General features: G+C 43.9%; 1 protein-coding gene across 9 annotated transcripts in view; it reads right to left on the bottom strand.

Moving 5' to 3' along the window:
* Positions 1–273: 273 nt before the first annotated feature.
* The window catches only part of BEND7 (BEN domain containing 7), an 83,913-nt gene continuing 60,356 nt past the window's right edge, over positions 274–23,830 (bottom strand). For 3 of the 9 annotated variants that reach the window (XM_023223241.2, XM_023223245.2, XM_023223249.2), the window contains 3 exons: positions 11,627–11,746; positions 6,466–6,519; positions 482–2,587 (listed from right to left, as the gene is read on the bottom strand). In XM_023223241.2, the coding sequence (XP_023079009.1) occupies positions 2,526–2,587; positions 6,466–6,519; positions 11,627–11,746 (236 nt within the window). In that variant the 3' untranslated portion in view covers positions 482–2,525. Of the gene's footprint in view, positions 6,520–11,626; positions 11,747–23,830 lie in introns of all 9 variants that reach the window. The other 6 variants (XM_023223242.2, XM_023223246.2, XM_023223247.2 and 3 more) reach the window with 5 other exon arrangements.

Below are 23,830 nucleotides of genomic sequence, written 5' to 3'. Positions count from 1 at the left end.
CAAGCATCTCAGTACTTAACGCTCAAGTGCTTCTGTGAGACTTGCTGCAGCCATTGATCTAACAGCCAGATACTGCCTTTCCAGCGTCTGAAGGCTTTCACTCTGGCAGCAATCTAGGTGATTTCTTTATTTTTTAAAATTAACTTCATCAGGAGATATAACTTCTGTGGGAGATCATCAGAGTATTAATAATACCTTTTAATTAATGAACAGCACTGACTTCTCTTCATAAACACAGGAAGACCGGCACACAGGCAAGATCCGCACGCATGCTCAATTAAAGTAATTTATTGTATTCTTCCAGATCAGACATAAAGAGCATCTTGGGAATTGATATCACAAGACAATGTTATACACCATTTTCACAACCAGGCTTGCATTGAATTCTTTTTTAAAGAACATAGTAATTTAAAAAAATTAAATATTTACATATTAATAAAACATATATACAGAAGATTGAGATGTTATCCATAGATATGGATTTTTTTTTTGCTAAGAAAGCCTATAAAAAGGATTTCTGAATAAAGTCTGAACAGTAGTCACAGTAAGTAAACACAATTTTAATTTACAAAATATGATTTTACTGTTGCAGTTTTGATACGTATTTCCAATGTGTGGATCCATTCATTGCACATATCTTTGGGTTGAACAAGCCCCGCCCGTCCTCAAGTGCTGAATACTCCAGGCCGTGGCCCTCCCTTGGAAGGCAGTGCTTCCGAAGGCTCCCAGCACATCTCTAACAGACCACATTTGGAAGTTAGCGTTTCTGCCTTTACCAGCAACATACTCATCCTAACAGAGCGAAAGGTCACTAATTAATCTTTTCCCTTCCCTTGGGTAATATTTCCCTGTGGGAGGCACAGGACAGATTTTAAAACCCATGGTGCAAAAAACACAAGAGCCGCAGTTCGCAGTACATCAGACCACTTGATAAAACAAAGGGACTGTTTTCAGGAAAGGGATTACTTACGGGCCAGAAATGGAAAAAGGCTAAGGAAAAGGTATGATGGAAATAATTTCTCCAGAGCTTCGTTGTAGCTCCGCAAAAAAAGAAAAAGAAACCACACATATACGAGACGTAACTTGTCTAGTAGTTAGACTGACTCCACGAGCCACACTTAATTTTGTCACAGTACAGGGATGCCTTCTCTCATCTTTGATGACTGGCTGGTCTTTGGTGGAATAGGGATTTTTCCCAGAGCCCCCCTCCTATCTCTAGGTTTAGCGTTTCAGTGTGATGTGACAGGAGTACCTTGGACAGGGTAGTCAGGAAATTCGGGTTCTAGGCAGGGCCTCGGCCACAGAGGGGTTAACAGGCTCTGGGCAACCACTTACCCTCATTCATCCTCAGTTTCCTCACCTGCAGAATGAGGGGTGGGACTGAGTAGCCTCTACAGTAACTTTTAGCTCTTAACATTCTGTGCTTTGCTAAATCCAGGGCTAGGGGAAGGCATTGGAACTGCTAGTGGACAGGTGTGAACCCTGGGTTTGGTGAGCTGTAGTCAAAATTGGTTTCATGCCAATTTTTGGCCTTTGGATCAAGTGGCAAAGATTCAATGCAATTTGCTTTATACAATAAATGAAGTGTAGATGCAGTGTTTCTAAATAACATAGTGTTTTAAATTCACCATCTTATTAGAGAAAGAAATCTGGAGGTAAATATTTTTATAAAACAAATACCTTCGTGGCAATATATCTTTTTAAAATAAATCCAGATTTTCATATATTAGTTTTATATAAAGCAGAGGGCAAGTATACTAGGAACCAAATAAACGATATAATATTAAGTACATTTTTAGCCAGTTGCCACATGGTGCCAAAGCCCGGTACCTCTCAGTTAAGACCATCTGTTAAAATGGCTGTTAGGTATCATGTAGATAACTGATTGATTTTCTCACCTTTTAATTAGTTATTTTGTCATTGTGTTGATGCAACTTAGGTGAAAGGTTTTTCTTTCCTAATAACTCATAGGTCATTGGCACTTACTCAGTTACAAATGGCTATTTGGGGGGTACCGATGTCATGAATGATTTCATCTAATAGGTCAGAGCTATCCTGTCTCCCAAAACAGCTTTTTCATCTTCTAAGATGATGAAGGTCTAATTAATTTTGGCCTTCACAACTGCTCTCTCAGCACTGGAAAGAGCCATGCTCCTTTATATTTGCATCTAAGCAGTTTACATTAAAATAAATACGTTTCAAAGCTCTATATTCACACTGAGGTTTTGAATGAAAACAGGGAAGAGAGACCCACTTCTTTATAATGGACAATGAACTAACTAAATCAAATGCTGGACTTTTAAAAGGTAACAAATCAACTCTAAAAGTGATTTTAAAAATCTTATACCAGATTGGAGGCTTGGTTATCACACATTACAAAGAAAGTATATGAAACTATTCAAACATGACAGGTAAACTTCACAGAACACCCACACTTTGCAGGCACCTGAAATGCTATGTGGATCTTTGTGGAATTTCAAACGGAAGTTACATATGCCACTGAACAATGTCACTAAAATCAAAGTCTAGGCAGTGAAACCTGGTTCTGTATCCTCCGTGTTTTCTCTCCTGGTGTCAAATATATTACCTACAACAGAGACAAGAAAATGAAGGCGGAGAGCCACTTCTCTAAGGAAGAGTTGTACATGCTTCTGTGACATGGCTGGAGGTGGGCGTTCTGGACAAGTAAAGAATTTGCTGGGGAGGAGTCTGTGTTTCACAGTTAAGTTGCTAAGTTTTTAGCCAAGGCTTTAGTTGTCCTCCATGAGCAATTGAAGAAATTTGAAATTTGTAATGATTTTTGATGAGAAAGGCCATGAATGTGTGTTACTACTGGAGTATATCCACACATTGACCAGTCATAGAAAATGGCCTAAAAGATAATTTACCTGCAAAACAGAATATCATGCAGCTATTAAAAGAATGCATATGAAGATTTGCCATACATGGGAAAATGCTTGTTAGGTAAAAATAAAAAAAAAAAAAAAATAGGAAACAAAATTTTACACGTTTGATCTCCACCGTAAAGATAAACAAAATGGAGAAACATTTGAGAAAAATCATCTAATAATGGTTGTCTGTGGGTGGTAAAAGCAATTGAAATGTTCTTCCTTACACTTTTGTTTATTAATTTAAAAGAAAAGTATGTAAAATGCCAATTTATGATAATTGCTAAGTCTAGATGAACATCCCCATTTCAAATTTGGAAGCTCCATTTTAAATTTTAGAAAGCACTGTTTTGATTTCACTTTCTCTATACTTTTTTTTTTTTTTAATGCAAATTGTCCCCAGCTCCTGGGTGGCTTCTCTTGAGCCCCAGGCCCTCTCCACACTTCTGCGCCATAGCATTTACGTAATTCCTTCTGCCTCTCACACTAGTCTGAGGGCATTTTACACCAGCATCCAACACAGGGCTGATTCTTGGTAGTTGCTCAAAAAGGATTAGTGAATAGGGTTAAGGGAAAATAAAATGGATGCATTATAGAGGGTGAATCCATTTCTGTTAAAACCTGATGAACAGAAGGTTGCTTCAATGTCATGCATCCAAACAAATGTCATTTGACCTGCCTGTAACCCTACCCTAGTCACTTCTGGTTCATAGAAACACTTAAGGATTTACATCCCTTTCCCTGCCCTTGCCCCAAACACACAAATTTGGAAGGAAGAAAAAAGACCTTAAAAAAGTAATAAAAGCATTGCTGAATCTTTAAAAAGAACTAACTATTGCTAGCTCAGACAAATGGGATCATGAGAGTCTGTATCAGAGCCGTTGGTCGATCCTGTGGTTTTGATGAGTGAGGCTCAAGTTCAAGGATGAAACCACATGCGCAAGAAAGGTGGAGTTCTTAAAGGGCACATGTGAGGAGGGCTGTTAGGAGCAGCACTGCATTCAAAGAAGCCAACCAGAATGGGGATTTTACTTTGGAGGCAATCAAGAGACATGCTATCAAGGTGAATATCAAGATTACTTAATTTTATTACTGCAAAATTTGAGCACCAATCTGATACATCTTTTCCTCTTTATTTTTGTTTTTTGAGACGGAGTCTCGCTCTGTCACCCAGGCTGGAGTGCAGTGGCGCGATCTCGGCTCACTGCAAGCTCCACCTCCTGGGTTCACGCCATTCTCCTGCCTCAGCCTCCAGAGTAGCTGGGACTACAGGCGCCCGCTACCACGCCCGGCTAATTTTTTGTATATTTTTTAGTAGAGACGGGGGTTTCACCGTGTTAGTCAGGAGGGTCTCGATCTCCTGACCTCGTGATCCGCCCACCTTGGCCTCCCAAAGTGCTGGGATTACAGGCGTGAGCCACCGCGCCTGGCCTCTTTTCCTCTTTTCTAAATGATAAATGTTTTTATTTATCATGCTGCTTAGGGATTTGTATCAAATATCTATCAACAGTTTAGTGAAAAGACCTGCAGGTGTGTTGTACTATTTTCTTCATTATGACCTCACAGCCTTGGGTAAAGTTTGAGAATAGACTGGAAGGAATGAGTTTCAGCCGCAGTGAACCGGGCTGACTGACGACGAACATTTTAATTGTGAAGATTGAGACAGTGAAGAGGACTCCTAAAGGAATTAGCACATCCATCATGTCTTAGGATCTTTAGGAAACATGCAGAGGAAAGCTGGTTTTGGCTTAGGTAGGAGAAAGCTACACGGTATCATGGCTGGGAGTCGAGGGACCTGGGTTCCAGCCAGGCCGTCAACCAGCTGTGAGGCCCTGGGAAAGCCACTTAATGTTTCTGGGCCTCAGGCTTTTTTTCCTGTAAAATAAAAGGACTGGATAAAAAGAAGGGATTGGACTAGAGGATCTCTCAAGTTCCTTCTCATTCTCAGATTCCTTGACATTTTTTTTCAGTTCCATGAGGCTCTTCTAGCACCCTCTGGGCTCCATTTTCTCACTGGAAAGGTATCTCCGACTTCAGATAGGAAAATACAAGGCATTCCATACTCACCACTTGGAGGTGAATATAAACTTCAAGGGGAGTGGTTTTCAAATAAGAAAAGCTCGCTGTGTCACGTGACGCAGGACGGCAGGCAGTGGAGATGCCTGGGGTGGGAGGGCACTTGGGAAGCACAGCTGGAACGGCATGGTGCTACCCTGAAGGGCCTTTTGAAGGCGAGGTCTATTATGATTAGGATTTCATGGATCTGCTGGTTTTGGGCCCGGGTGGTAAGAATGAAGCTGATAAGAGTGCCCTGACAGTCAGAGAATGACAAATTGGGAAGGAACAACAGAGATCACGTCTTTCAATTCTCTTAATTCACAAATGTGGAAACACAGCCAAAGAAGAAGAGAAATCCCTTTTATATAATGACTCTATATGGAAAGAACTTGATGTAGGCAGGTCGTTTTGCACTATGTAGCTCATTTCATTTATCTGTCCATGGGTCTGTTGCTTAGCTACTCAGTGGCAGAGAAAGCAATGTGTCACTTACACGGCTGAATTTTCCTGTTGCTCTGAAGAAGTTCACTAGCACAGACCCATCCTACACCTGTGAATGTGGCTTTCCTTGCCATTTTGGGATACGTGCTGTCAATGAATACATGGCCTAGTTTAGTTCCTACACAGCCTACAGACTCCACTAATGTTTGCTGAATTTAATGAACACAGACCACCCCAAATCTAGAGGAAAAAACATTCGGTTGAGCTTTTTCAGTAAGAGGGCTTTTGGGTGTGCCTGGGTTTTGTGGGCAGAGAATCTTCAGGTATCCTTTGGAGGGCAGTCAGTAGAGTCCTGTGACCAATGGAGGGGATACATTGTTTTCCACAAGGCTCATTGATCAGACACCTGCCCCTCTGGCTCTCAGATATGAACCTATACACAGGTAGGAAGCCAGGGTCAGAAGCATTACTTGAGAGTCAAATAATATGAAGCTGGAATTATGTCTACGGCTTAACACAACAGTGTGCAGCAAATGCTTCCATGGAAGGGTGTCTTCAGCTGATCTGGTCCTGGTGTTAGGAATGTGCCACTCACGCCGGATGGCTGGGCTCATTCAAATCGCTCAGTTAAAACACAGTATTCATTGGGTGTCCATTGATTGATTGCTCAAGGCTCCAAGGCCATTTGGAGGAGGTGGGAGAGGACAGCCTAGCCATGAATTTGATCACACAAAATTAGTGGTTCCTGTTTTAAAGTGAAATCTCATTTCATATTAAAAATATTTTGTAATGTCCAAAGGTTTGGGGTGGCAAAATGTTGTGATACTTAGTTCTTAGGATTTGCTCTTCTGAGATTTTTATGAAAATAAGAGTGTGAGAAAAATGTTTTTCTATTCAATATGAAAAACATCTCTGAGCACGGGGCCTTGAGAAGCTCCAATGACCAGGGCCTGGGTCCACTGCAGAAGCAGTTTGCTCAAGTGTCTGCATGTCTAATGTCAAAATCATTTTCAATGCAAATATTTTTGTGGGCTGTATTTTCCAGGGGGTGATGAAAATGTAAACGCATTTTATTTACCTGTTGGTGGTAGAGAAATGCCATCCAGTCTTTCATCACTGTCCGTGATCTCTGCTGGTTACAAATATAAAACACAAATCTCATTAGTTTCAGGGAGCACATTCATTCTACTGAAAACAGTGATGTAATTTTAAAAACTCTAGTATGCATAAGTTTTCACCATTCTTTTCCCTTTTCAGCTATCATTGGTTCATATTACAGATGTTAATATCGTTATTTGAGTATTTTTTGATGATGGTGATATAAAATCAACTTTCCCGTATTAAAATTTTTAAAAATCTTATCAGCCTCATTCTATTGATCACTGATGATTTCTGTTTATTTTCACTTATTTACAGAGGCTTAAATATCGAACCAGCATGGGGGGTGAATTGTTGAAATAGGGTCATCGGGGGAACGTGTCAGTGAATTCCTGCTGCAGAATTGCACTTGGCATCGCCGGAACCACTCCCGTGGTGTGGGGGGGGGGGGGGGGGTGGGCAGCTTAGGAAATCCTGAGAATGAACCTTTCTTTGGAGATGACTGATGGAGATCCTAGAGCTGCCAATCTAACTCTGGCACCAACGTGGTCATGAAGAAGGGATAGGTGTTGTTTCAGAAGATTCTCCATTGCTATGTTTTAAAATGCAAACCTTTGCTCATCTTTGATCAATGTATTCATCTCCTTGGGAGTTTTCCAAAGGTAGATCCTTCAGTGACAAAAAAACCTTCTGTTAAATGCAACAAAAAAAAAGGTGCTCATGTGTCTCTTGATAAGGGATGGGCTTGTTAGTTTCCCGTAACACGTGGGGACGGGAAAACATCACATTATGGCCCCTGGGATAGTTTCGGTGGTGACCTCCGTGGCCCAGGGCCTGTGGTCCCCACAGGAAGGCCCCTGCTGACTGCATAATGTGTGTGGGCAGCCCTTGTGAGGCTGTTGAATGAGGTCGGCCTTGGCACCACGCTGTAACACTGAGTCGGTAGAAGCCTAAACTAGTACTACGTACTTGTTTTTATTGTTGCTTTAAACACAATCAGGGCTTAGCTATGGCTAGAAACATTGTAAGGCTCCCCCATCTCCTTCATCCTCCAACATCTTGTCCTCAGATGAACACTCACTGGCATGAGCGAAAGACCCCTTGTCTGCCGACCTGCTAGATCCACCACAAAGAGAAATCACTGAGAAGGGATGAAATATGCAAGCCCAATCTAGGTTGGGGAGGATTAGCAACCACTAAAATGATGTTGTAGATGAATATTTAATAACATAAAAATATTCAGTCAAACCATGGGATACATGGTGAGATTAAAATTCTGGAAACAGGTTTATAGAGAAAAGACAGCACATACTAAATGTGAACTGTGTTTCCCTCTGGATGAAAGGCTTTAGGTATTTTAAATTTTGTTCTATGGCTTTTAGAAATTATTTTATATATGAAAAATAATGAACATATGTTATGTTTATATTTAGAAGACATTATTTTCTTCTAATTGGTTTGAGCGAGTTGGAATAGACAGATGGTCTTCATGGTAGTTCTCTCATTGCCTAGGATTTTAAAAATCCTTCAATAATAGTAACAATGATAATCTCCACCATTTATTAAATGCTCACTGGGCACCTGACATGCACTGTGTCACTGAACCCTTAGGAAACTCTACAAGGTGGGTCTGTTGTTCTGCCCATCTGAACAAATGAGGAAAGTGAGAAAGAGGTTAGGAAACTCACTCCAGGTAACACAGCTAGTAAGTAACAATGCCAAGGACATGAAGCGGGTTAATGTCTGGGCTATTCATCTCTTTGCTATTAATAGTCCAAACATACCATAAGCATCATTATGAGCTAATTTCTTAAATCTTCTAGTTCTAGTTCATTTTATATTTTAGCAACTTTCTTTACATGTATACTTGCTTTTCATTTAGTTATAACAAGGTCAGTTTTGGGTATAAACTGATCTTCCTTTTGTAATTCAGCTATCCTCCCTTTGAAAAACAGGCCTATGGCTGGGCGCGGTGGCTCAAGCCTGTAATCCCAGCACTTTGGGAGGCCGAGACGGGCGGGTCACGAGGTCAGGAGATCAAGACCATCCTGGCTAACACGGTGAAACCCCGTCTCCACTAAAAAATACAAAAAACTAGCCGGGCGAGGTGGCGGGCGCCTGTAGTACCAGCTACTCGGGAGGCTGAGGCAGGAGAATGGCGTAAACCCGGGGGGCGGAGCTTGCAGTGAGCTGAGATCCGGCCACTGCACTCCAGCCTGGGTGACAGAGTGAGACTCCGTCTCAAAAAAAAAAAAAAAAAAAAAAAACAGGCCTATGCAATTATGTGCTTTAGTAAAAAAAGAAAAACAGGCCTATGCAATTATGTGCTTTAGTAAGAACAGAACATATATAACCAAAAAAAAATAGATGATTATATATAAATCAGAACATGCTAGCTGCATGAATAGGGGCTGAGAGTCAAGGATGAAGGCACTGCTGTGTTACTCAAATTTAATTATAACATCTATCTGCAACAACAAGCTCACACTCTTTCTTCCCCGGTGACAATCAAGTTGGTAAATTTGGAAAAGACTGAGCAAGTCCAATAAACATTTAACAGCAGTGACATCTTTACTCTGAGATCTAACACGATATATTGTGATTTCAGCTCTGAGAAAATCATCTAATGAAAATGATAAAAATGCACACCAGGAAAGGAATCACTGGAGTTACAGAATAAAAATTATCTCATGTGACGACAGCCCCAGATGAATTTCTATCTGGATTTGCATAACGGCCTTTCAAATCTGTGTGGGGCATTTCTTTTTTTTCTAGAGGCAGTGCAGGCTTCCTTCAGCGGTAGCCAATTAGCTTGTGGAGTCAGAGTCTCTACCTCATTCCAGGAATGGAGCTAGATATGATAAATAAGGTTGAAGTTGTGCAATCTCTATGTGACACTGTTTGTATTATCATTTAGACTGAAAATTATCAAGACAAAAAGCATGAGAGCAGGTAATATTATTGATCCAGACCCCTCAGTTCCTACGGTCATCATGGAAGGAAATACAAGTAGCTCTAGTTTCGATTTGCTGGAGCCCCACTTCTGTGCCCTAGACGAGAATGACGTGGAACAGGATTTGACAAAATGGGGAGAAAAACTGCATTTGGCAGGTCATTGCTGCTGTGCTGTCATTTGGGTCTGCTTGTCAGGGTTGGTTTTGTCTTACAGCCACTTTCTACTTCTCAGTTGCTAGTAGAACCTGCTAGGAACGCGGAAGAGAAGGGCCAAGGGAGCCGACCACAAGTATCTGGGCAGATCATCTAAGCCAGTGGTCAAAAGTTACAATGTCCGACATCAAATATTCTGATGCCTAAGGGGCAGGAACGGGCAAGTGAGTGGAGGTTCCTCGAGGAGGGGAGGGGTGGGGAGCAGGATGTGGTTTGGGTCTCATCCTGTAGAAGTGGGCAAACCTGGGGGGAAAATGGGCATTTGTGATATGAATTATCAACAGAAATGAGGCATGGTTAGGGGATGTGTTCCCTGGCCAGTCTGCTTGTGGGAAAGAGAAGAGGGATGTGGCAGCGCATCTCTACTGGTGCATGTTGTCTGCTTGCTGGTGGGACAGGGGAAGGGAATAGAGACTAGAGCTCCTAATAATCGGTCTCAGCATCTGACGATAGAAGGAAAAGAAGGTGTGTTTATGTCTAAAATGTGCAGCATGAGGAAGGCACCAGAACGACATTTAAACTGTGTTTCTTAGTCACATGATCCACTGCCAGCAAGGTCTTTCTGGGTCCCTGAGAGAAGCCTTCTACAGAATTTCCCCACTTTTTTTTTTTTTTTTTTTTAAAGAAGCAGGGTCTCACTCTGTCACCCAGACTGCAGTGCAGTGGCCAATCACAGCTCACTGCAGCCTCAAACTCCTGGGCTCAAGTGATCCTCCTATCTTAGCCTCCCAAGTCAGTGGGACAACAGGTGCATGCCATCTTGCCTGGCTAATTTTTAAGGTTATTTTGTGTGTGTGTGTAGATAGGGTCTCCACAAAACATCTGGAGATGTGGTCTGGAACTCCTGGGCTCAAGCAATCCTCCTGCCTCAGCCTCCCAACTATTTTTAATTTTTCTGGAACCTCCATACTGCTTTCCATAATGGCTACACTAATATATATGAAATTTAAAAAATCTAGGCTGGGCACGGTGGCTCAAGCCTGTAATCCCAGCACTTTGGGAGGCTGAGGCGGGCGGATCACAAGGTCAGGAGATCGAGACCATCCTGGCTAACACGGTGAAACCCCGTCTCTACTAAAAAATACAAAAAACTTAGCCGGGCGAGGTGGCAGGCGCCTGTAGTCCCAGCTACTCGGGAGGCTGAGGCAGGAGAATGGCGTGAACCCGGGAGGCAGAGCTTGCAGTGAGCTGAGATGTGGCCACTGCACTCCAGCTTGGCGACAGAGCGAGACTCCGTCTCAAAAAAAAAAAAAAAAAAAAATTAAAAAATCTTATCTAGAGATGTGTGGCCTCCTAGAGATAGTTACTCTTATTTGACGGGAGAAAGCTGACTACACAGGGATTCTCCACTAGGAAAGTGGCCCCCACCGTCACCTTGGGGAAGCGGAGACGTCAGTGACCAAATCTGAACAGTCGTAATTCCCCTGGTGCTCACTTTTCCTGGAAGAATAATCCCAGAATCTCCAAGCCCAGAATTTAAAACCCACACACACAACCCGTGCATGCACGCGTGTGCATACACACCCCCCACTTAAAATCCCTTTTACTTGATGTGGTGATGCTGGTAGAAGAGTTTTTTTTTTCTTCTTCTTTTTTTTCAACCTTAAGCAACTTACACTTTCATAAAGTCACACAGATCCAAACAAATAAAAATCAATAGGTAAACAGAAGCAAACCATCAAGAGACCCAGTTTTCATATATCAGAGCATTAGACCACAAATGAGATTAGCAGTCTTTTTCACTTGTACTATTCAAAGCAAGTGGCCTGACATAATTTTTACTATTTAGTCCGAAGGTGAGTTTCAAAATTCACTTGAATAAGACTTTAAGAGAGCAAATCACAGCATTTTATACACAGTCTCTCCTTCAAAAGACAAGACACTGAAATAACCTAGAGCCAAGTATTGTACTTTATAAAGTCTAAGAATTCCTAAGTGCTTCTCCAATTATTTTTTCTGCACCTTAGTCATACCTGAGCCTCTTTTTAACCTTCTTCTGGCCAGTTTAATTTGATCCTGTAGAATCTGTACCCAGTCTCTTGGGCCAGGAAGTTTATCCACATGGTGAGCTGTACAGTACTTTTCTGTGAAGACTGAAAGAAAATGTAAAATCTTGTTGAATACCTTAAGTAAAATATGCAGATCTGAAACAGATATATATTCTACAAAGAAAAAAAGTGTATTTCTTTTTTTTTTTTTTTTGAGGCGGAGTTTCACTCTTGTTGCCCAGGCTGGAGTGCAATGGCACAATGTCGGCTCACCGCAACCTCCGCCTCCCAGATTCAAGTAATTCTCCTGCCTCAGCCTCCCTAGTAGCTGGGATTATAGGCATGTGCCACCAGGCCCAGCTAATTTTGTATTTTCAGTAGAGACGGGGTTTCTCCATGTTGGTCAGGCTGGTCTCGAACTCCCGACCTCAGGTGATCCACCCGCCTCGGCCTCCCAAAGTGCTGGGATTACAGGCGTGAGCCACTGCGCCCGGCCTAAAAAAGGTGTATTTCTAAAGGACGTCAGTTCTGTCTCTTCAGTATCTGGATTATATTTCTTTGGCAGAGATGGAGATTGACAGGTCCTGGCTAGGTCCAATGCATTGTGCTTCAAAATGAAACTGGCGATACTCACTAAGTAGTTTGCATGGCAGCTGCTCTTCCTACTGGCTCCACATCCATCTGTATGTATCTTATAGGCAGAAAAGAAAATGCTCCCTAAGGGTCAACTGACCTTATGACAAGGTTTTGCAAATATATTAAAAGAGTTCAGTTTTTTGTTGTCAATTCAAAATTGAATGCAAAATTAACACGAAAAGATGGTCTTTCTCCTGGTGATTGCTACTAACTCAGTCAGTACTCAAATAATAATGCAGTTGGTGTCGTGATGAAAGTTCCAGTTCCACTTCAAGTCAACCCCTTGCACATCACATGAGCTCCCAGGAAAGAACTACCCGATTAAGCACAAAGGGAACTAAGGAGAACCCCAAGGCAGGACACAAGGCAGGCGGGACAATGATGAGGGGAGGGCTGTGCACAGTGTGTGGCCGCACACGCGGCGCTGGGGTTGACATTTCCGCCTCACACTCACTCCTGAGCACTTTGAAACTCATCTTTTCAACCTGTCCTTCGTAATAAGGTCAAGATCTGGTAGGCCATGACATCACATTGCCTCCTTGGTATTTAAAATATTGGTAATTTCGATGTTTTGAAAGGTTTCTCTTAAAAAAAAAAAAAAGACAAAAGAAAATATTGACAGATTCAGCTACGGAAAAAGGTAAAATTTCTATTGAATGAAAAATAAGGCATTTCATCAGAATGAGAAAAGCTAGTTGTACTAAATGTGACTGAAAAGGTTCACTATCTCCCATCAGATAAAGAGCTCATTTACATAAACACGTAACCTCGAAAGTCCCCATAGAGAAATGGGCAAAAAATAGTTAACAAAAAATATTAGGAAAAATGTCCAATTAATATGTAAACCAAAGAACTGCAAAACACACTTTGTACCTAGTAAAATTAGAAAAACAACGTTAGAAAGCTAAGACTTGATACGGATAAAATTGGCACATTCAAACATTACTGTTGGTGCAAACAGGGAAAACCCTTTTGAGAAATCAGTAATATTTAATGGGAGACATAAAACTGTTATACCTTTGGACTGGTAATCTTACTCCTGGAAATTTATCCTAAGGAAATAATTTGAAAGAGAAAGGCAGCTATATGTGATCTCTACTGTCAACTACATGGCGACCATCCAATTGTGCACGACGAGATCCATGTCAGTAGCATGGTGGACACATTTCAGGGAGCCCCGAGTGAAGCAGGGAGCTCCCCTTCAGGAAGCTACTGCGAAAGCCTGAGCTAGAGACGCATCTAGGGCCTCTCAGAGAACTGCCATTGTTCGGTTAATCACATGATGTGGTAAAAAGAGAAGAAAGGCAAGGGTGTGAGCTAAAAGGACATCACAGGCTTGGTTTGGAGCATGCTGAGTTTGGGGTGTTTGTGGAGCACCCACGTGGAGATGGCAGATACAGTCCTGGTTCCAGGACCCCCAGCAGATCCCAGAATCTGCAGATGTTCAGCTCCCTGATATAGGCCAGCCATGGTGGGTCATGCCTGTAATTTCAACACTTTAGGAGGCTAAGGCGGGAGGGTTGCTTGAGGCCGGGAGTTTGAGACCAGCGTGGGCAACACAGTGAGACCCTGTCTCAATCAATCAATCAATCAATCAATCAATCAATCAATAATCCAGGAGTGGTGGTGCAAGCCTGTGGTTCCAGCTACTCAGGAGGCTGAGGCAGGAGGATTGCTTGAGCCTAGGAGTTCAAGGTTGCAATGAGCTATGATCACACCATTACACTCCAGCCTGGGCAATCGAGTGAGACCTTAAGCAACTTGTGCAACTGTGCCCTGACATACTGGAGCATACAATAGCAGTGGAGGGGCACCCAGCCTATTTGCATTATTTTTTATTTTTGCATTGAATTTTTTTTTTCTGAATATTTTCAATCTGTAGCTGGTTGAATCTGTGGATGTGGAACCTGCAGACAAGGAGGCCAAGTGTATTTAGACAGAGAAATCTACAGTTCAGAGAAGGGGCCAAGCTGAACACACTGGTTTAAGAGGCACAGACATACATGTGGTGGTTAAAACAGTGAGAGAGGCCGGGCATGGCAGGTCATTCCTGTAATCCCAGTACTCTGGGAGGCCAAGGCGGGTGGATCACTTGAGGTTAGGAGTTCGAGACCAGCCTGGCCAACATGGTGAAGCCCCATCTTTACTAAAAATAAAAACACTAGCCGGGCATGGTGGCACGCGCCTGCAGTCCCAGCTACTCAGAAGGCAGAGGTAGGAGAATCACTTGAACCTGACAGACAGAGGTTGCAGTGAGCCGAGATCGCACCACTGCATTCCAGCCTGGGCGACAGAGCAAGACTCTGACTCAAAACCAAACAAACAAAACAGTGAGAGAGAGAACGTCCACCAGAGAGAACATGGAGAGTGGAAAGGGCACGGGCTGGGTTGGGAGCCCTGGGGAATGCCAGGCTGCCAAAGAGAAGGTGGAGGCAGAAGAGCACAGGAAGGGGCCCAAGCGCAGCTGGACAGGCAGGAGGGATGGGAGACTGGTGGGAAGGCCAGTAAGTGGTTCTAATAAAAAGGAGGGACCAGCAGGTTGCAGTGCAGAAGAGGGACAGAAGGGGTGGCTTGGTGCCCTCTGAAGGTCAGCAAGGGCCGGGGAGGGTGGTCACTCTCAGGATACCTGGCCCAGAGGGGAGGGTGGAAGAAGAGGGGAGACAGGAGGGCTGAGAGACCGGGACTTGGGTGCGGTGTGCAGGCTGAGGGAGCAGTGGTGTGGCAGGAGAGAACAGGATACAGGGAGAAGGAGGAGCTAGTCAAACGCATCACCCTAGGGGGCTGGGGCTGATGGATCTGGAATAGAAATGGAGGGGCTGCCTCCAACAAAAGGAGGGAAACATCCTCTTCGGAACCCATAGGACGGGAAGATGGTCGATTCAGAAGGGGTTCTAGGCTGGAGCAAACACTCCTGAGGCCTCAGTGAGCTCAGGGGTGAGGGGCTCTGGAGGATGGAGGGTGTAGAGGAGGTGTGGGATCATCTCTCAGAAGAATCAGAGAGGAAGCAGACTGCAGACAACTAATACCGCTGCCAAGCCGCAGACGGGCCACGTGGTAGGGCTATGCAGCGCGGTGAGAGTCTACAGGCTTTCCACCTCAGTCCCTGCAGCTCCTTTAGAACACCGGATGGTAGGGCTGGTCTAGGCTCAGGGTTTTGCTGGAGAGTTTTGGCAGAAGAACAGGGATATAAGCCCTTGAAGATGCTGAAGGTGTGACCGGGCATGAGTGGACTCACCTCTCCACTCCTCCCCTCTCCTTCACCCCACCCCCAAATCTAGGAAGGACGTGAACACAGAAAAAGGATCATGGGCTTGGAGCTATCTATAGAGATCAGGGAATGCAGATGTCAATGGGTTGGCAAGCAGGGGTCATGGAGCTAGAAGAATTGTTCCCCGAGATACCGGAGAATACAGCGGCAGCTGAGGAGCAGCTGAGGAGCAGCTGCATGTGAGGATGCTAAGGTGTGGCCAACAGCACGGGGCTGAAATGCAGTAGAGGTGAATGCCACCGTGGATGAGGTCCAGCCACTACATAGGCTAGGCCGTCAGTCATGTGGACAGACAAGTGATCAGGATGACAGTGGGACCAGGGAGCAAGAGGAAGTCTTAGCGGAAAGCTTCCATGAGAGCACCCCCCGGGGAGAGGGGCTGTGATGCTTAGAAAGCAGAATTCATGACTGGGGAGAAAATCAACCAGGCTGCCCGATGTATGATATGGGGGGACCGGTGAGCAAGGTGGGGGGTGCAGAGGATAGGCTATCCATGGGGGTGCACATACTTTCAAATCTCTGCCACTAGATTCTAAGCAACTTCAGTGTCTTCATCTCTTTTGTCTCCCTCAAAGCACCTACTATAGTGCGTTTTTCTGAAGAAGAACTCGAGCATTTGATAAATAAGCCAACATGTTTTCCAGTTTTGTTTCTAATGGAAGCAAATACATCAGCTTACAAATTTAGGCTAATTGAGGGAAAATGGTCTATCTGAATTAGCAGGAAGTCTTTAATTAATAGGCTCTATTTAAAGAAGCAAGGTCTTATTGCCTTCAAATACCCACAAGAACATTTACTAATCAGATAATTTCCAAAAGGTTCTTGAAGTCCTGTTTTAATAAATAGAACAAAATATTTCTGTTTAGCATCCTATTCATTTATGGAAAAATGTGTACTACAAAAATGACTGAATCCACTGTCACAGCAGGTAAACATCTCCCCCCTTGTAATATTATTTATACAGTGAATTTCCATAGCAACCCCTCTTTTCTCGGGTTGCGAAATGCATGTGTCCAAATTAGCACACATTAGAAAGTCATGACTCCAAATTAACAAAGTGGATTTGGACTACGCCACATTGAATGACTCCCATGGGTGCGGACAAGCAAGTTCAAGATAAGCCAAAGGAGACTGTGGACTCTGCTCCCACGTCGTGAGGGGGTTCAGATCAGACCTTTCTAGTCCAACCTTGAGCTCAAATATTCTCTCAGTCACTAAAAGGGCAGCTGTGTCTGGTTATTTTTTTCTAGTTTCAATGAAAACTTATTTGGTTTCAATAGAAAGAAGCCAAGAAAATCACTGTCTCCTGGGTCTGTGTCTAAGATCTTTGAAGGTGCAGCAATAGGCTTTTCGAAAAATGCCTATACAAATAAATATTTCCACCGGGCACATTATTGACACTCTAGATCACGGATTACGTCTAAACTTAAAAGAGACTTTTAACTAGAATTTACTTACTGAAGATGAAATCCTATTCTCTCCCTTACGATAGCAGATGAGGCCTCAAGGACAAGGCCAAAAGACTGTCATTGCATTGATCTGCAAACAGTCAATATGCTATGTGAATAGAGGTATTGGGGAGACAGAATGCATTTTTGCTCCTTGAATCTATAGCTAAAGGTCAAGCTATTATGCTGGTAACAGTTCCATTAGGAGTAATGATGTGAAAAGGGGTATTGCATTAATGCACTGAGTTTTCTACTATGTTAACAGTGGGTCATTAAGAACCGCAGTGGAATCATTTGCATTCATCTTTAGAATGCAATAGGCTCTAAAAAAATTTTTTTCTTCCTTTCCTATTTGAATATATGAAGCAGCAGCAAGGGCTACTTTTAAATGAGCCCAGATAATCTGAAAAAGTGAAATAAGATCAACAATTAAACTAAAAGAGTTAAAGCATCTCTTCTGCTTAATATAATTTGAGTCCCAAGGCACAGGGCGTATGTTAAGTCACTAGAGAAATGACAAATGCTCAATCTGATCCGTCCATGAATAATGACTTTTCCCAGATGCTAGCATTCATTTGAACTCTGCCCTTTAACTGTATATAAATAATGAATCAGCTGCTGGTGGCTGGGCAGACCCTTCCTTCAGAATGCTGCTCCTCAAGTAATCATCAAGTGAAGGCGGCAGTGCGTGGCGTGTCTGACACGCTGAATGCGCCACTCTGTGAACAGGGCGGACTGGCCATGTTCCCCAAACAGCGATCTATCCACACTGTCGTTCTCCTGAGGGACTTTTAATTTGGGTTTTTCTGGCTGGCTGTGCTGGGAAAAGCAGAATGTGGCATGGACTTTGAAAGGAAGTCACTGTGTCTAGCAGACACTTTAAGAAGCAGGGGTAGGTGGGAAGAGCTTTCAGGTCGCTGTGAAATCCTCTAAGAACTCTGGCCAGCAGTCACAGCCCAGCTTCAGATTTGATGACTCGGTTTTAACTTGTGGTCAAATCAAGGTTTACAGCACGCAGAACTGAAAACCAGGTCCTCATTAGATCTGCCAAACTCCTACAGCTTGCAAAGGGGCGAGGGACAATAGTCTCTGCTGTCGGGTCCCAGGGGACAAGTAGAGGGGACCCAAATGGGGGCCACTTGCAGCCAGGGATGTACAGAGGGAGACGGAGTCATGGGAGGCAGCCCACTGGCACATCTGAGTAAGTGGACCACAACCAGGGTCCCTCCCACTCTCTTTCCTCTCACTGTCTTAGAGCTATCATTCGAGACTCCCCACGTGCGAGGTAGTTTATACACATCTCATTTAATCTTGCAATAACCAGTAGGGGTAGGTATTGTGATCCTAAATTACCAATGACAAAATCCAAGTATGGGCAGCTTAAATGACTGGCCTGAGACTGCACAGCCAACAGGAGTTATTTTCCACATAAATGACTTAATGTTTACAGTTGTATTTGAGCACACAGTGACTGTAAAAGAAAAATGGCTGAATGGTAAACAAACAAAGTCATAGCTAAGTGCATCGTCCCACGTTAAACTTGAGAATGCTGGGTGTTACTTTCAACCTCACAAAACAGAAGCATGGTGGCCAGCTGGGGAGAGGAAGAGGACAAAGGCTGGTGGATTACCTGTCCCCAGGAGGCCAGGTGAGTGCGCGGCAGGGGAGCTGTGCCTGGAAACTGGGCTGTGGGGAGGATGGATATACACATACTTTGAACTCTGAGATTTGATGACTGTGGCTTAAATTTTATCTGGATCAAATAGAGTACATCTTTTCTCCAATAATATTTAGCACATCATTTTCCATTTTCAAGGAGAAAGTGGAAACATAAAATTGTAGTCTTGATATCCATTGTATTAAAATAACAGTAACTGTGGCACGTAAAACACTATGGGAGGTGGGGAAAGAGCTAGAATCAAGGGTGGCTACTCAGGCAGGGCCTGATGGTCCTCCACATCTTGCTGGAATTGTTCTAGTCTTGGAATGGGTGCTCAGCAATCTGATTTTAGCAGACCACGCAGAAAATTCAGACCTAAACCTAAACCTACACATAATACCTGGTTGATACATCAACTAGAATGACAATTAAGTGATATGCAATGCAGGGGTGAGGGATTCTCTTTCTATATCTGAAACATTTGATGTCATAACCCAGTACTTTACTTGTTGGGGTTAAGGGGCTAGAAACGGGTGACCAACCAAACAGAAGATTGACTGGTGCACGTGGAGAAAGATCAGGATGTTCACAGGAAACTGCCCACTTCTCGCCCCTGCTGCCCAAATGGGCAGGACTGCTGTGTCCCAGTGCCCTCTAAGCCACAGCTTGGCTGCAGGATGATGCACCCTTGACCTAAGGGGAGCCAAGCCACAGATATGTCAAGTGATGAGCTGGGCCCTCTCTGTCCTCCTCCTGAGAATGGCAGGCAATGAGGGAACGAGGGGTTCAGCAGGAGCCGGCGATGCCAAAATGTCACAATGCGAGTAGCATGATGCACCTACTGTGTGCAAACCAGAGCTGTGAGGAGCCAGCAAGCAAAAGGAGGAGGTCAGCCAGCAGGGAGGGGAGGATGAAGTGGATGTACAAAGAGAAGCGGCGACTGGAGACACAGAGACAACGCTCGTGGAGAGGGATGCAGAGTCCAGGCCTTACAGCAGCCCTGTTCCTGGCCACTTCTACCGGCAGCCCCACAAGACATCTTTTCCTTAAGGGAACCAAGTGACATTCCACTCTAGAAACCAAAGAGTGTTCTAGAAGACAGCATTTTATACAGGTTGGAGTAAAGCCTGGCTCTCTTTTTTAAAGACGGGGATCTCGCTGTGTTGCCCAGGCTGGCCTTGGACTCCTGGCCTCAAGCAATTCTTCTGCCTCAGCCTCCTGAGTAGCTGGGATGCCCAGCAAGCCTGACTCTTCATGCGCCCTCAATGGCATATGATCCCCGTGTTTGGATGTCCCTCAGCCTCAGCACACTGAGTGGGCAACACTGGCCTCTGTGCACCCACAAATCTTAGAGGCACATCACGGGACACACAGTCACAAGTGATCTCTTGAGATGTGATCTATTTCAGCATATGGTTTTTCTCACATTTTTGTTGATTCTTATTAAGTGCAACTGTGGTGAAGTGGTGAAGATGATGTTCTCTGATTGATCCTGTATACAAACTTGCCGGGGGGGGGGTGGGGGTGGGGGGTGGCTTACAAATCTGGGACTTAAACCTCATTGTGACCTTATTACAAAAATAAAATGCATTAATTCAAGACATATTTATCCACCACACATAATGTGCCAGGACTATGCTAGGTGTTACTGAACAAATGGTCTCTTGTCCCCAAAAAGCCTGCAGTGAAGTGGAGGATAAAGGCAGTAAGAAGTCAAGGACTGCCCAGAGCACACCTGCGATTACACAAGCCGAGCACCAGGTACACACCAAGGGGCACCTCACCCATTATTGGGTGGGAGTGGGCAGCGGGGAAAGCTTTCAGATAAAGTGATGGCTGAGCTGAAACCAAAGAAAAAAGTGGAGGTGAGCTGAAGAAAGGAGAAAGAAGGTAGAGAATGCTCCAGCCACAAGGAAGGGCATGTGCATTCCAAAGGCACAGCCTGCGACTGTTCTGAGGCAGGTGCGGGAGAGGCAGTCTCACATGAAGCTCAGGTTTCTACACTCACAGGGCAAGGGCAAGGAGATCTTGGGCCTATGTGAAGGGCGAGCTGGAACGAAAGCCTCAGGTGAGGCTGTGAAGGGCAAGGGTCTACCCCCGAGTACAGGGAGGCAACGAGCAAGCTCTGTCCAGACTTTGAGGGAGAAAAAGAAAGTTTCTTAGAAAATTCTAAATGCGGCCGGGCATGGTGGCTCTCTCCTGTAATCCTAGCACTTTGGGAGGCCGAGGTGGGCAGATCACTCTAAGTTAGGAGTTTGAGACCAGCCTGGCCAACATGGCCAAACCCCATCTCTACTAAAAATACAAAAGTTAGCTGGGCGTGGTGGTGCGCACCTGTAATCCCAGCTACTTGGGAGGCTGGGGCAGGAAAATCGCTTGAACCTGGGAGGCAGAGGTTGCAGTGAGCCAAGATCGTGCCACTGCACTCTGGCCTGGGAGACAGAGCAAGACTCCATCTAAAAAAAAAAAAAAAAAAAAATTAAATGCTTGGCCTGCACCTCACAGAGGTTTGGAATCCGAGGTTGTACCAATGTATAAAACTGTAAGTGAGCAGCAGCATTGCTGCTGACACTCCTGGGCTCCAGAGAGAGGGAAATGCAGAATGAGTTTGAGAGGATGCCTTGAAACCTGGGCCACGACAGATTCTCACAGAAAAAAGAAAAGAAAAACAGGCCTGCTAGAGATGAGCTCATTTTTAAAATAATGAAATACATACAGTGACCCAGCAAATACCAGAGGCAGCGGACTCAGGAGCTGCAGGGTGAGACGCCCCTTGCGGATGGCAACGGACGGCAAAGTAAGTGTGCTTAAAATGAACAAGGAAAAATTCAATGCACCAGGAAAGTAACAGGCTGATTTCAAAAAGAACCAAATAGAACTTACAGAAAATTAAACATATAGTATCTTGTATTAGTCTGTTCTCATGCTGCTAATAAAGACATCCCTGAGACTGGGTAATTTATAAAGGAAACAGGTTTATTGGACTCACAGTTTCACATGGCTGGGGAGGCCTCACAATCATATTTTGGGGCAGGGAAGAGAGAAGAGAGAGAACGGAAGGGAGAGGAACATCTTGATTCTTAAAATAGAGAGGGGGTACGAAGTAAATTATTGATAATAGCTGTTTTAAATCTTAGGGGAAGGCAGAGAAAACAAATTCTTGGCAAATGTCTTTACCACATTCAAGATGAAGAGGAACACTATTATTTCAACATTTTTTTTTTTTTTTTTTTTTTTTTTTTTGTAGACAGAGTCTCACTCTGTCACCCAGGCTGGAGTACAGTGGCCAGATCTTCAGCTCACTGCAATCTCTGCCTCCCAGGTTCACGCCATTCTCCTGCCTCAGCCTCCCGAGCAGCTGGGACTACAGGTGCCCGCCACCTCGCCCGGCTAGTTTTTTTGTATTTTTAGTAGAGACGGGGTTTCACCATGTTAGCCAGGATGGTCTTGATCTCCTGACCTCGTGATCCACCCGTCTCGGCCTCCCAAAGTGCTGGGATTACAGGCTTGAGCCACCGCGCCCGGCCTATTTCAACATTTTAACCTAAAGACTGCTGCTAATGGGGACAAATCAGAAAATTTCTCCTAGGGCTATGCCACAGAAATGTCAGTGCTGACTAGATTTCAATTATACTCCTTACACACACACTCTTTTGGGATAAGCACCAAAAGCTATCTTTAAAAGGGAGCTGGGAGAAGACTCAGTAATTTGTCTTCGGGGAATAACAGAGAGGACAGCAGTACATCTCATCCTTCAGGTCTCAACTGAGACGTGACCTTCCCCGATAAGGCCTGCCTGAGTTCGTTAACCAGTGATTTTAAAAAATAACAATGTCCAGTGTTCATCAAGACTGCAAGCTCAAAGCAAGGGCAGAGATCACATCTTCCGTTCACTGCTGGCACATAATAGGCAGGTATGAATATATGGTTGGTGAAAGAATAAATCTGGGAAAGTTTTTTCTCTGGTCTGTTACTTCACTTGAAGGAACTGAAGGAAGTACTTCTTCAGTAAATAGCCAGAGGTCTCATACTGAGCCCTGAAGTTCATTTCAGATTCAGTTTGACAATCAGAATTTAGCACAGTTCATCAACTAATGCACCTAAAAATGATGTCTTCAAATTAAGGAAATAAAGTATTGCAAAGTATTTACAGATGAAATGAGAATATCCTACTAAGTTACAGACATGAGATTTTAGCAGGAGCTGGCATGCGGGGCAGCCAGATGTACAGACACAAAAGTCAAGGACTGCAAAAGCTGGCCGTGAGGACCGTCTCATCTTAGTGCTGACGGCTACTGTATGGGGCTGTTATTTTCAGTTGGTTGATGTAATGAAAAGGGCCCTAGATATCCGTAAAATTGATTCCCAGCCATATTTATCTGGTTCTTCAGGTTTACTTCTGAGAATTTGGACTGTCATCTCTGAACCACAGAATCTCTGACCCGGAGGCTTTTATTATTATTTTAACTGGAGACTTTAAAAGTTAGTGAAGCCACACTTTTTTTCTGGAGAAAGTGATGGTTCAAGAGCTTGAATGACAGTCAGGAGTGAACCTACATCCCACAGTGCTCCCTTCATTATCCCCACACTGGTGGGACTCTGAGGCTTGAAGAGTCTTGTTGAATCCCAGTGATTCCCACCGATTTGAGGCCAGAGCGTGCGCTCTCTCTCTTTCTCTCTGCATGTGTGTGGTGGCGGGGGTGGCGGGATAGACAACAATATCCCTTGTCCTCCTTCATTCAGTTTTGCTACTATGACATTTCTGTCCAAAAGGAAGTGCCAAAAAGTGCTGATAGTGGTTTCTCAAATTAAACAAGGTTAATTTTAATTTCTATCAGTTTAAGGAAGCACCCATTTATAATACAACTGTTGGGAAACAAGAAGAATTTTCCTTTGGTGAGTTGTGCCATGCCTTTGTTTAACATGGCTGGTGTATTTCAATGGTTATGTCATATTTACTAAGTATTAAGATCTGGGTAATAACAAGCTTTAGTGTAATGATGTTTATTGAATCCATTTTTTTTATTAGCAAAGAAAAATGCTTCAAAATTATGGATTTAATAGGCTGGGCGCAGTGGCTCATGCCTGTAATCCCACCACTTTGGGAAGCCGAGGCAGGCGGATCACCTGAGGTCAGGAGTACAAGACCAGCCTGGTCAACATGCTGAAACCGTGTC

Source organism: Piliocolobus tephrosceles, chromosome 9 (assembly GCF_002776525.5).
Source record: "Piliocolobus tephrosceles isolate RC106 chromosome 9, ASM277652v3, whole genome shotgun sequence".
Taxonomy (NCBI): domain Eukaryota; kingdom Metazoa; phylum Chordata; class Mammalia; order Primates; family Cercopithecidae; genus Piliocolobus; species Piliocolobus tephrosceles.
This window is presented reverse-complemented; position numbering and strand designations above follow the sequence as displayed.